At 34.6% G+C, this 14,259-nt stretch overlaps 1 protein-coding gene across 1 annotated transcript; it reads right to left on the reverse strand.

Annotated features, from left to right (window-relative positions):
- Nucleotides 1-2,696: 2,696 nt before the first annotated feature.
- Nucleotides 2,697-6,449, reverse strand: LOC119998477 (probable LRR receptor-like serine/threonine-protein kinase At3g47570). The gene is made up of 2 exons (XM_038845821.1): nucleotides 3,419-6,449; nucleotides 2,697-3,270 (listed from the first exon to the last, which is right to left on the reverse strand). Exons 1-2 carry the CDS (start codon nucleotides 6,402-6,404, stop codon nucleotides 2,891-2,893), a joined length of 3,366 nt encoding a protein of 1,121 aa, XP_038701749.1. The 5' UTR covers nucleotides 6,405-6,449; the 3' UTR covers nucleotides 2,697-2,890.
- Between the last annotated feature and the right edge of the window lie 7,810 nt (nucleotides 6,450-14,259).

Genomic DNA, 14,259 nt, shown 5'->3' on the forward strand with positions numbered 1-14,259 from the left:
GTTTATGAATGACCAACTTTGCAACACTCATCTTTAGTGAAGAAGCAGGCTTCCACATCTCTTGTCAAACCCAACCTTGATCTGTGGCATGATCGTCTTGGCCATCCCACCTCTCGCAATGTTCGTCATCTAGTGTCTGTCAACAGTTATCTCGTTTTCTCAACCAGTTTCTCGATCACATACTCCCCCATCACCTATCCAAGCTTGGAATGAAGAAATAGGAACCGTGCCTTTGGTAGAGGTTTCGTAAGAAGATCCGCAAGTTGTGAATGCGTGAAAACATGAGAAACCTGCAGATCACCACCCTGGACCATGTCACAAACAAACTGATAATCGAGAGCAATATGTTTCATGCAAGAGTGAAATACAGGATTCGCAGAAACATAAGTTGCACCCAAGCTGCCTTATAGGGCAGCGGTTTTAACAGCCACGGAAAGAACAATACGAATTGTGGTTGGTTTTATAACAGGACTGAAGGTTTCATGGTAATCCACACCAGGGCGTTGATGAAACCCCTTAGCAACTAAACGGGTTTTGAAGTGAGAAATGCTTCTATCATAGTGACATTTGAAGTGATACAAACATCTTGTTAAGATAAAATTGATTTAAATATTCAAATGTATTTTACGATACAGTTTTTTACTCCACTTGTAATACTACATCGATAACTATAAAATGTAAGGCATGTATATGTATTTGAGAAGAGTAGCTATTGATTTGTATATTCTCGCATCTGTTTATATCTCTTGTAAATTTGTGGGACCCACAATAATAAAAGACCACTAAAAACTTCCATATATTATACTATCAGTTTAAATTCTATTAACTCATGAAATAATAATTTCATCAATAATAATTATAATCACTTACCAAAACAAATAAAAAATCCTTAGAATTTACATAAAAACGAGAAATATTTCTTTAGAAATATTCATAAAAAATAAGTAATATTTGCATACAAGACAATTACCAGAAAAACTCCTTAATATTTTAATATTCAAATATTAAGGAGTTTTTTTTTTAGAAATATTCATTCAAGGGGAAAAACAAGAAGAAGTATTTCCTGAAGAGCCTGAAATACTGATCACGATAGACAAAGAACCATTGACTCAGTTAGAAACAAATATGCAAATACATACACCGCAAAAAAATAAGGTCAATTGTCCGCAAGAAAAGTACTCAACTTATAGTGCTTGAAGATTCTGATGCATACGATTCTGATGATCAATTAATATCTACTTTGCTCCAGAGATATAAGAAACAAGAAAAAAGGTATGAAATATATTCTCTAAATGAAACTTTGCACTATAAAATATTTACATACCAAAACTTATAAATAAACTTATATATTTTTTTACATAAACAGGGGAACAATAAAAATAGAGAAGCCACTACATGATATAAAAAAGAAGAAGACAATTGCTCACATCAAAAGAAAGGACAAAGAAAAATCTAAATAAGGGATTGTTGACGACACAATCAAACATTAATCATCTCAAACAACTTATATTCCTCATTTTATGCCTACAGTGGTCTTTATCATAAGTCTATGACTCATTTAGTTCTTTGTTCGCTACACCTAAGGTTATTTATTTAGGAATTTCTTAAAATTAAGCTATGCAAAAAATTGATTATTTATTAGAATCTATTAAAGTGTATTGCTCTTGGTTGTTTTGTTGACTGCTATTTGGTATATCGTTTTCTTGAAAGACCTTTGATATATCCTTTGTTACTACTCTACCAATCATTCTTTTGAGTCACACACATGTATGCTCCATTAGTCATTCACTATTTATTGGTTGAACAAATTTTTATAAGGGGCTATTTTCTAGGATTATCTTCAATGATTAAGTAGTATTTCATTGTCATGTCTATATTCTAATATTCGTTCAAATCAAGCACCTACTTGGACTCTAATTAACACCTAAAATGTAGTTAATGAGTTTATGGTTAGGTTTGGGGAAAGCGTGATATAAGTTTTAGATAATGAATATTTATAGCAGTTCAAAGGGCTTTCTCTTTTGTGGATTATCACTCATTGCTTTATTTCCTTTTCTCTCTTGGTTTAATTCCGTCACTTTGACCATATTTAGCTATTACGATCTATTTGCGGTTTTGTGTTATGTGGCCTAAAACCAAAACACATTGAGGCTAACCCCATGGGCCAGTTAGAATGAAAGCTATAAAACAGTGAAAATATAGGGGCTTGATGCATTGAAGCATCCATGAAAGTCTGTTAATATTGCCATATGTGTCCAATGTCTTTAATTTGAGTAATGATATTTATATGTAATTAATTTGATCATATTTGTGTACGAATAATACTAAACATCACTGTCTAACTTAGACTTTCCATTTACATAAAAATTATTTCTTTTGGTTTTTTTCAATAAGATTATTCCAGATGATAAAGTTGAGCATTAGATAAATTAGTGAAAAGCAAATTCTTGTTGTATTGTATTCAAGCTTATCTAATATATATATATATATATACACACACACACACTAGCAATAAACCCGTGCTATGCTGCGGGTTGTTACATTTTTACTTGGTCTAATACATCATCAATTTATTAACCATTAGTTATTGTAGATTAGTTTATAATAAGCTTAATAAGGTGGTAGACTCTTGTTGTGGATTAGGTGGTGTAGAAGTTGTCCATTGATTCTATTTACTCAGTTTGATTGAAAAAACATTTGAATAGTATAAGTGTGTGTGATATCTACACACACATGTATTTTTTCACAATAACAAGTCTGCCTTTGCTTGTATAAAAGAAACTGATTTGGAACAGATGCTCCAAACTTGCAAAGTAATATACATGGAAAGGAGAGAAACCTTATTGTGATAGAGAGAGGAATATCTGCATCCTTATCATCTCTACTTCCTTCACGAAGCAAGAAACATAGAACGATATCTTTGTCGGTGTAGAATCTTCTGCTTGATCTTGGTCAGCTTTGCAACTATGTCCTTGACATCCATTCTTTCATCTGGTATTTCTCTTGAACACTCAAGACCCATTTCCAAGAGGGAGAAAAGAAAACCTTGTACCATGTCAATATCTGTGGCGTTGTTTCCATTTGGCTTTAAAACAGAATCAACAACATCCAGTAACGCATTAGGATATGATGCACTAACCCATTGCCTCAAGCTCACTTCTCCGCTAAATATTTCATCTGTGGGTTTCTTTCCAGTAACTATTTCCAGCATCATTATCCCATAGCTGTACATGTCACCCTTTATAGAAACACATCCTTCGGAGCCATACTCTGTTGAATAATGATCACACTAGTCAACAAGTTAAATGATGAGGAAGAAGAAGCTTATCATTTATTAAGAACTAATTTGTAATTTGGTACGTTTAGCAAATTAATAATCTAGCTAAATACTTAAATCTATAGCAAGTAGCGAGTTTACCAGGTGCAACATAGCCAATGGTTCCTAATGTCCTCGTATACATTGTATCTTCAGCTTTTGTCAGGATTTTTGCAATGCCAAAGTCACCAACATGTGCGACCATGTCTTCATCTAACAAGATATTGCTGGGCTTTAGATCACAGTGTACGATTGGCTCTGACTGACCATAGTGGAGATAATCTAAAGCTATTGCCACATCAAGCATGATGCTGATCCGCTGAAAGAGATTCAAGTTGCAGTTTTCGAAGTACAACCACTTCTCAAGGCTTCCATTTGACATATACTCCATAATCAAAGCTCTAAACGCAGGATTTGAGCAAGAAGTGATGATCTTAACAAGATTTCTGTGTCGAGTTGTTCGCAAAACTTTGCACTCAGCGTCAAAACTTTTGAATGCATCCTGTGCATTTGGATTCAGAACCTTTACAGCAACAACTGTGCCATCAGAAATTGTTCCCATATAGACTGAGCCGTAACTCCCAATTCCGAGCAGATTGGTGTCAGAGAAGTTATTTGTAGCACGACGAAGTTCATGATATGCAATGATTTTCTGCTCAGGTATTTGTACCAAATCTGAAGAACTTGGAGTACTCTTTTTGTTCTTGTGTTTATATGCTCTCAATATAAATAGAAGACAAATAAAGACCACCACTACTGCAACAATTGGAATAATGTACTTCAAGAGGATTTGTTTGGTGTTGGAATTTTGATGAGGGCAAGGTTTTGTTAATAATTGCCCACAAAGCTCCTTATTTGCCAGAAAAGATTCTGTCGTAAAGTTAGCAAAAATTCCTCCATATGGGACCTCTCCTGATAAGTCGTTATAAGATAGATTCAAATACTCAAGATGATCGAGTGTCTCCAGCGACTTGGGAATCGGACCAGATATATAATTATAGGAGAGATCCAAGAACTCCAGTGATTGTAAGCCACCAAGCGTTTCAGGAATAGTCTCATGCAGTGAGTTCTTTGACAGATCAAGGTACCTTAAGCTTTCAAAGGCCCCAAGAATAGATGGGATTTTACCTGTGATTTGGTTCTGAGAAATATCCATTTCTTCCATGACTCGTGACATTTTCATTTCTGAAGATAGTTTCCCACCTAAGAAGTTGTTTGATAAATGCATGATAATGATATTTTCAAGGCTCCACAAACTTACAGGAATTGATGATGACAATGAGTTATTGCTTAGATCTAGCTCTTGAAGATGATTGAGTGATCCAATGCATTGTGGAATAGGTCCCGCAAGCCTGTTATCCTGGAGTGACAATTCTCCCAGATTTCTTAGATTACAAATTTCTTCAGGGATAGAACTTCTAATCTGGTTGTTACGGAGAAACAACCTCTGTAAGTTTTGCAAATTGCCAATAGTTGGTGGAATAGTTCCATAGAGGTTGTTATCTCCTAACACCAATGTATTCAAGTTTCTTAATGAACTAATCGATTCTGGAATTGGACCGTGTATGTGGTTTTCGGAAGCAATAATCATTTGTAGAGAATCTGAAAAATTTCCAATGGAATATGGTAGGACACCACCAAGACGATTATTGCTAATGGATAGCTTTTCAAGGAACCGACAATTTGTCAGTGCAGTAAGAAACCTCAGCTCCTCATATCTAGGGTCTCCGGTTAGTCTATTGCTTCCTATACTGAAGATGCGAAGATGAGGCAAATTTTCGAGACTTGAAGGTACTGGTCCAATGAACAAGTTTTCAGATAGGTCCAATAGAAATAGCTTCGATGAGTTTGATAAATAAGTAGGGATGCTTCCTCCAATTCGATTGAGCCCAAAATACATCTCTTCAAGATTCGGAAGCCAAAGCCCTGTATTAGGTGGAAGTTCTCCCGAGATGTTATTGCTAACAATCGAAATAACTCTGAGAGAGGAAATGTTGAAGAGTGATTGAGGTGTGGGCCCAGTGAGGTAATTGTATTGCAAATGCAAAACAACCAAACTTGTCAACTTCGCAAACTCGTCAGGAATGCCTCCATGAATGTTATTTTCAGACAATAACAACTCCGCTAGGCTTGAAATGTTTCCCAAAGAAGTTGGAATTGTACCAGTCAAGTCATTTCTTGCAAGAGAAAGAAACTCGAGCTTCTGTAGAGTCCCGAGTCCTATTGGCACACTTCCATTAAATTTGTTATGGGAGAGATCCAACTTTGTTAATCCTGTGCAATGGCGTAAAGTAGATGCAATTTGGCCTATAAATTGGTTGCCATCAAGGTATAGTTGGTCTAGTCTAGGCCAGTGGAGACAAATATCAGTTGGAAGATAGCCAGAGAAGCTATTGTTTGAGAGACTTAAATATTCAATAGAGGAGATGTTAAACATGAACAATGGAAATGAACCTGTAAATCTGTTCTCCATCAGTGTAAAGGTCTCTAACACCGACAAATTTCCAAAGGAAATTGGGATGGTGCCATTAAGATTGTTTCTCACTAGAAAGAGGACCTGAAGGTTTTTTAAAGTGCCCAACTCCTCTGGTATGCCACCACTTAACATGTTTACTGCTAGAGAAACACGTTCAAGCTTAAAGCAGTTGTGTAAACTCGGAGGTATCGATCCTTCCAATAGGTTCATTTGTAAATTAAGTGTTTTAAGTCTATGCAAACGACCCAACTCAGATGGTATGTGACCATGAAAACTGTTGTTAGAAAGAACAAGTGAAACCAGAAAGGATAGGTTTCCAACGTAAGGGGATATTTTACCTTCAAGTCCCATATTGGAAAAATCCAGAGCGGTGACTCTCTGCCTGCGTTTGCTACAAGTGACCGCAACCCAATCACAGAAGTTGCCTCCTCTAGTACTCCAGTTACTACCCAGGATTGTGTTGGTGGGATCATATGTTATTGCAGAACTGAAAGCAACAAGAGCTTCTTCATCAGTCACATTTGAGGAGGGTACAGCAAAAGAAGAAGCCACGAATGAGAGGATCAATAGCACTTGAAGGTGCGAAAAATAGACTAGTGCTTTGAGAAGCATGGTTAAGTATTGGAAAGGAAATTAAAATTAAGGATGGGTAGGAGTTGAGGCTTAGTTCTGCGTTATATAGGAGATTTCGACAAATGATTTATTGGCCTTAATAAAAACAAATTTCTTTGGCGTGTGGAAAATAAGGTCATCAACGAAGAAATAATTTGTCTGAGATTTAATCATTTTGCCGTGGGAAATTAAGGTCATCAACCAATAAATCGTTTGTCCGAGATTTAATCATTTGCCGTTTCCCCGAGATATTGCCAGCGCAAATGAGCTCAGCTCTGTGGAGTAGCACGTCTGTGCGTTTGACACCGGAACCAATAATAATTGGCTTGTTAACATTATTATCACCATTATCACCTCCATTATCACCATTATCACCATTATCACCTCCACTATCACTAGAACAAGACTCGTTTAGTGCTTGACTCACCCATATTCTTTTTGTAGAGAGAGGTGGAACCAAAAATTGGTATTGGGGTGGGTTAATATTAATGGTGCGTTTGGTAGAGGGGTGTAATGGTTACAAGGGTAATTAAATTTTAAGTTTACTTATGTTTGTTATGTTAGTAAATTTTAGTAATTGAGCTTATTTTTTATACATAAAATTTACTGGTGGGGGACCTGAGTAATAAAAAGTAATAGGAAGTTTTACTCTAACCTATTACCCCCTTAATTAAATTCTCAAAAAACTCCTCAGACATGGTAATTGAAAATAAACTCCAATGAGAAGAATTTCACACTAGAAACTTATATATATATATAATATGTGTCTGCCTGTGTGTGTGTATATATATATATTTGCATATGTATCTATATTTTTTTAAATTTTGATACATGATAATCGTAACAATAATTTTTTTTTTCTAGTTTGGTTCATTACAATAATAATAAAAAAGGGTAATGGTATTACACTAGTAACGTATAGCCGTAACAAACAAGAGTAATGAATGTTTAGGTAAATTTTACCCTTCTTTACCAAACGATGGTAACAATTATTCTCTATAATTATTATTACCCTTGTAACATTTACATGGGTAACAAATTCTATCCCCAAATTCTTATCCTCATACCAAATGCAACATAAAAAAAAATATAACCTTGATCGTCTGAAAACTTTTGGAGGATGTCTAATTAGCTGGTGGACCTTGACTAATTTGCCTTTGTTGATGACTATATATGTGTGTCATTATGGTATATAGTGAGTCCCTGTAACATATACCTTCATGGCTACCATTAAATGACTAAGGGTGTGTTTGGTAGACAATTTTGACAATAACATATATCGTAGCATATATTACAAATATTAAATGGTAGTAGATATGGTTCTTGAAATGCTGATAGGTATTTGGTTATATTTTTACTGGTAGCATAAATAGTGTTAAAATTGTTGTGTAAATTACGTGCAGAGGTATTATGCATTAAAGTTGAAACGTATTTAAATAAATGATAAAATAAATAACAAATAATTGATAAAATTAAAAAATATATATTATTAGCAATTACTTTTCAAATAATTTTTATTTAAAGAATTAAATTATTAACTAATCCAAACTAAAAATATGGGGTAAAAAAGGTGGAGAGAGAATGAGGGTATTATAGTCAGTCCGATATAAAGTGAGGGTTAAAAAAAGGAAAATTCTTGCCAATTGTCTCCAAATTGTCCCACATAAGACCATTTGAAAATGGTCAATATATTGTCTAGGAATTGTCTCGATTTTTGGGATGAAAAATTACTGTTTGTTTGTGGTTTATAATTTATTGTTAAAAGATAATATGTGGTGCACTAAAATGATCCTCCAAATACAATTCACAACGAAATTCTTTTAACGTTTTTAATTTTATTTGTTTAGTTAGTAGATGACAAATGATCTTATGATATTTTATACTCACTTTACACTTGTTTTTGTCTCTTTTCATTAGAATTAAGATCAATATTTTAACAAATCCATACCCCTTACACACTAACAAAAAGAGTAACCTTCTTGTGTCCATCCATAATTTAAAATTTGAAGGTTACACTATCATGTTCATTAAATAAAGAATAATTAGGACTTACTAGGTGTTATGATCAAATACGTCGTTTACAATTAGCGGTAACTTACTAACTCAGTGCGGAAGTAAAGATTGATTGGTTATTTCACGAACAAGTTAACATAATTTGAAATTCACCAAGAAAACTTGTAACTCACCAATAAAATTGATAGAAATCTCAAAAATTATATTAATTCATCATTGATTCTCTGTTTTTTTTTTTGCCGAAGATGGCAACAACCATATAAATACTATTTTATACCTCACTTTACACTTTTTTTGTCTCTTTTCATCGGAATTAAGATCAATATTTTAACAAATCCATACCCTTTACACACTAACAATGTTGTCCGCTTTGGGTACCTGATTCTCAAGGATATATTGGGTCAGCACGACGTTGTTCTTCATGACTCAGCTTCTCATTGCCGAAGCCCAACTCATTAGGCCTATGAAAATGCCTTGTTTTAAGTAAGGGGTGAGCTTAGTTTAATAAACCATTCAGTTATATCACACCCAACCGATGTTGGCAAATCTTTCCTCACTTTTTGCCCGAAAAGAGTTAGCTGCATGTGAACAAAAAATTGTAATCTTGTAACACTTACAAGTCAGAACCCCAAAAGATTTACGGAGAATTTATACAGAAGGACAAACAAGGAGAGGTTTCTTCCAATAAGGACACATCAATAAAACTTTACAAATAGGGACAAAAATTATAAATTTATCCGAATGCCCTTGCATTGTCAAATATATTTCATCTTCCTTCTTCTTCCTTGAGCTGCTGTAGAAGAAGGTTGTCGTCCGGCTATCGTTGCTGAGGAACGAACCACCAAAATGAAGGTCTATGACAACATGGCCAAACCCTGATCATCACTAACCATTGATGATCACTTGAATCATAGAAAAGGTTGATGAAATTGAGGACCACTATTTGAAAAATAGTTTGATCTGACCAACTCAGCCAATGCCGACGACCATCAACTCCATCGAGCAAGGAGCATCATCACCTTTGTAACTAAATCTGGTAACATGCGTGAAATCGATTCTTGTTTGTGGATCTGTTAATCTTATATCTATTGTTGATTTGTTGATATCATATGTTTTGATATGTTATATGTTTTAGATCTGATGATATCATATCTATTTGAATGAAACCTTCATTGTGCTGAATTACCAAATGAAATTCTCGTGTTTTCTTTAAACATATATAATAAAACAAATATAATAAAACAAATAACATATCAGTAGATCCCAAATTTGAATATATCACAAATATATCGAAAAAACCATAAAAATCACCAAAGAACATGTAGAAAAAACTTATGTGATGACAATCGAAGGAGAATAACAAAATAAACAAGCCCCCTTAGTGAACACGGTCAGATCCACATTCGAGCTATTGGTAATAGGTATGACCATCCAGATTTGAAACTCTTGAAAACATTAATTAGGCCTTAGCACCAATTGATAAAATGATTAAGTCTCCGATGACAATGGAGCAGTATTGGAATTTTTCTCAACTTGTGTTCAACAAGTTTCCATCTCCCTTACTTATCTCTCCTTTAGAGAACATGAGAGTATTTTAGCTGATATGGATATAACTGCAAGCGCACAAATCGCACAAGTAATAAAGAGGTGAGTAAATTATCGTTTCCACTAGGGATGTATTGGCAATAGAAATCAATGTCAAACTAGTAACAACTATGCAAATTGGGAAACGTTTTGCGGTTTGTTTTGATTTTTAACTAAACTAATTAAAAAGAACAAAGACAAATCAAACACAAGTGTGAAATCAAGGATGGAAAGCACTAGGGTACTTAACTTCACCTCACCTATCCAATTCAATTCCCTTGGTCCCTTAATCCTTAATTCCTCTCTCTATAATGACAATCGATTTCCCAACTATTCAATGTTCTATTCCTAGATACATCAAACGTATTTTCAACATAAATCCCTGTTATTCCTAACAATCGGATTAATATATCAAAAACCCATTAAGAACTATGGAAATCATTTAGCGATTGCATAAGCCACAAACCTATATTCCTATGGTTCATGCACCCTATGTCATCTATGGCTTGAGGCAAACCCTAGATATCTCCTTCCGGTCTCAATCTAGGCAGCAAATCAATTGAATGATGGCCAAACATTCAAAAGCATTAATCACACCCATAGACAATCAATAGAGAGAGATAAATCAAGAAATAAGGAAACCAAGTTTATTGAATCTTCAAGGTTTGGTTACATTAAGACCCTAGTAAGAAATCTAGCCACTCATGGAAGCAAAATACATCATTAAACAAAGGAAATCAACCATAGAAACTAGGATAGAAAAGGAGAGAGAAAACCCCCTTGTAGACTCTCTTCTTCTCCAAGCTCCAATGGTGGCTCCAAGCTCTCCAATGGTGGTAGAATGAAAAACCCTCCAAGAACTCCCCCAAAACCCTATTTTTTTCCCTTTTATACTCCCCCAAACTCTTATGTCATTTTCAAAACAAGTTGGGGTCGTTTTGGCTTAAAAACAAGTGAATTCGGTGTTGGACCTATGGTCCTATATGTCTAATTTTGATGATATTAAATCATTTATAAATGATAATGAAACATTAAAGCAATATTTGAATTATATGAATTGAATTTAAATGACTATATATTTTTGAGATAGTGCTGGAAATTAAGTTTTGAAAACAAACATACATGAACTAAGTTAGAGCATTAATTTTCCAATTATCATATCTTAACCAACTTAGGTCGAAATGACTTGAAACTTGAACCACATGCACATGAAGGCTTAATATATGTTCTAGGACTATAATCATGAGAAATTAAGTGCATCACATATATATTTGGTCATATGCTTAAATTCCGCCAAAACTAGGTTTTACCTAATTTTGTGCATATGTGTTCTTTGTGAACGTGGTGAACCAAATGAACTCCGATTTAAATGAAATTTCGTGTGCATCTTAGTTTCATCACTATGAACATATTTGATTTAGTGAAGTTCAAGAGAAAAGGTCATTTACACTGAGTTTGCAAAATGACTTTGAATTTACACTTAGAATTTATCGGTTTTACTATTAGTGATCTAATTGCTTGGTTGAGTGACCAAACGATTTCCAATTGTTATGAAATTTTACATGGACATTCTAATACATATAAAATGATTTATCATGCAGTAATATGAATTTTCTGGGTTGTTTTTCTAATGTAATTAACCTATGCGCTCTATATGAAGCTGTTTGAGCTTACATGCAATTGGGGAGTTCTACCTCCTATTTCCTTGTAGGTTAATCATCATTGTGGTCTCATATGGCTCAGAATTCAGTATGTTCAAGAGTGGTCGAAGTCCAGTTTCTAAGAATGAGCTTGGAGCTCTAGGAAACTATGAAAAATCCTATATTTTTGCCAACTTTCCACTAAGGCACTTAATCAAGTTGAATGAATCAAACATTGAGGCTATTGGTTGTGGTCTTCATGGAGATACAACTCTTTTCAAACATGTGGGACAAACCTTGTCCTCTCTATCATTAGTGATATATTCTTGTTTGACATTTTCACTCAAGACATGTGCTACCAAGAAAGTTAGGTTGGTGCAATCAAACAAGATCCTTGACTAAGAGATCACTTTTGAAGTCTTTGATTCAAAATGAAGGGACAAGATGGCATAGTACATTCTACATCCATGGCTGAGAATTAAAGAGAGTTTGAATGGTCAAGATTTGAAGACATACATTGATCAAATGGTTGTGCATAAGACAACTTTCTTGCTTGCAATTTTTGACTTAAAAAAAGGAGCATGTGCAACGTCTATATGCTCTATGGTGGAGATTTGTTTGCTCAAATCATCAATGACCAAGATTAGGAGCTGCAATGGATGGTAGAGATCAACTCTTGAAGTTTGATCCAATGGCTGCAAGCATAGGAGAGAATTGCCTTTAAAAGAGGATCTTCCCTTTCATACAACTTGGAGAAGCAAATTGAAAAATTATCCTTGAGAGAAACCTCTTGCTATCAAGTTCATCAATCATCAAGCTTTCTTGCTATTTGCTACAACAATCTTCTCCAATACAAGCCTCTACAATCAAGGACTTCTCACTACTCTTGCTTTTGCAAAATGGAAGTTCCTATATCCTTTAGGCTTTGTTTACTTACAATCTAAACCTCTCTTGTTCTTAAAATCCTATCTTTGAGAGTGTTGCTGTAATCTTGAGAGTTCCATACCAAATACCTTTGAGGTAACCTGTGAGAACCTTGGCTGAAAATCCCATTGAGAAATTCCCTTTGTTAGGGGAAATTGTAAACATTGAAGTTTGAGGGAGTTCTTAGAAACCCTTGGTGTAAGGAGTTTTGTGGGTCTCTTAAAACCACACCTTAGTGGAGTTGGGAAAATCCTAGGTTGATGAATCTAGGTAGTAGACGTAGGAGAAGGGTCTCCGAACTACTATAAATCGCTGTGTTGATTTCTTTGTTTACTTGTTTATATTTACTACTTGTTTCAAACTGCAGGATTTTCAAAACCCTAATCTGTCCGAGATTAGCAGACTGCCTTAAACTTTGAATTTTGATCTGAAATTTTGATATAATGTTTATTAAGGTGTTGTGACATTGCATATAAAATTTCGTTGCATTTTGACATCATTAGATAGGTAAAATCTGAGTTGACAAATCTGTGTGCAGTGTGTTGCTTGAAAATCTGTTTTGTGCAATTCTTGATTATTTGATATTTGGTCATTCACTATATTGTATCACATATTGCATTGGATTGAATATTGATTAGGAAAATCATTAGAGTCCAAATTTGTGTGCTACTTGTTAATTGCCATTAATTTGTTTAAATTGAAAAAGGGATTCCAATTGGAATTTGGGGACACAATTCACCCCCCCTCTTGTGTTAAAACTCGATCCGTCATTCGGAACTTTTTCGCGAAACTGCATGGCTGTGAATAGTACCTCCGATCGATCGGACACTGTTCCGATCGATCGGAAATACAATCTGTCTCCATGAATTCAAGGCTGTTTTGGCAGGTCCGATCGATCGGGAATGGCTCCGATCGATCTGAAATCGGTTCTGGAGTAAAAATCTTCATTTTGCACTCTTTTCCTTCTTTTCTTGCCTTGACACCTACAATATGCAAATATAACTTTCTTAGGCAATATCAACTCTTAATCAACTCAAAATGGGATGAACTCATGTGTAAAGGATGTGCAAATGTATGTATATATTTGACACATCATTAGCCAATAAAACAAGTTATTTTAACTTTTTGTCATTTATGAAATATTGCTTTAAACTTTATGAATTTTGTGGAATAAAACCTATTTGACTGTGCTTATTAGAACAAAACTCTAATATTCCTTAAAGAATTTCCATTTCTATCAAACAGATTTTGAAAAAAACGAGATAAAAATATTGTTGTTTATGGGATTTTTGGGCTTTCCAGTTTCCAGACATCAAAGGATATAAATAGGTCTCTATATAGTATATATTCATCATGTTCTTTTGTCTGTACCAAAATCAAATCCTACAAGGCAGCTGACAAGTGGCAAGACAAGACCCACAATGTACAAAAAACGGCCAATCTCCTGGTGACACGTGATGGAGGCAAAAAGAATTTTATACTAACTGGTGTTCATTTTGCAAGTTTTTGATTGGTTGCTGGCATGAAACCCAGGGTTAGTTCCCAAAAATCAAGACTTTCTAAGATTTGTTGTCCAAAAGGCTACAATTCAAGAAGTCTTAGTCCTAACGGATAAATTCTTCTCAAACATGGTTTGTTGCATAACTATCGATATTTTAGCATGATTACATCAAAGAGAGTCCTGGAGAAACGAA

The sequence above is a fragment of the Tripterygium wilfordii genome, chromosome 5 (genome assembly GCF_013401445.1).
Source record: "Tripterygium wilfordii isolate XIE 37 chromosome 5, ASM1340144v1, whole genome shotgun sequence".
Lineage (NCBI taxonomy): Eukaryota > Viridiplantae > Streptophyta > Magnoliopsida > Celastrales > Celastraceae > Tripterygium > Tripterygium wilfordii.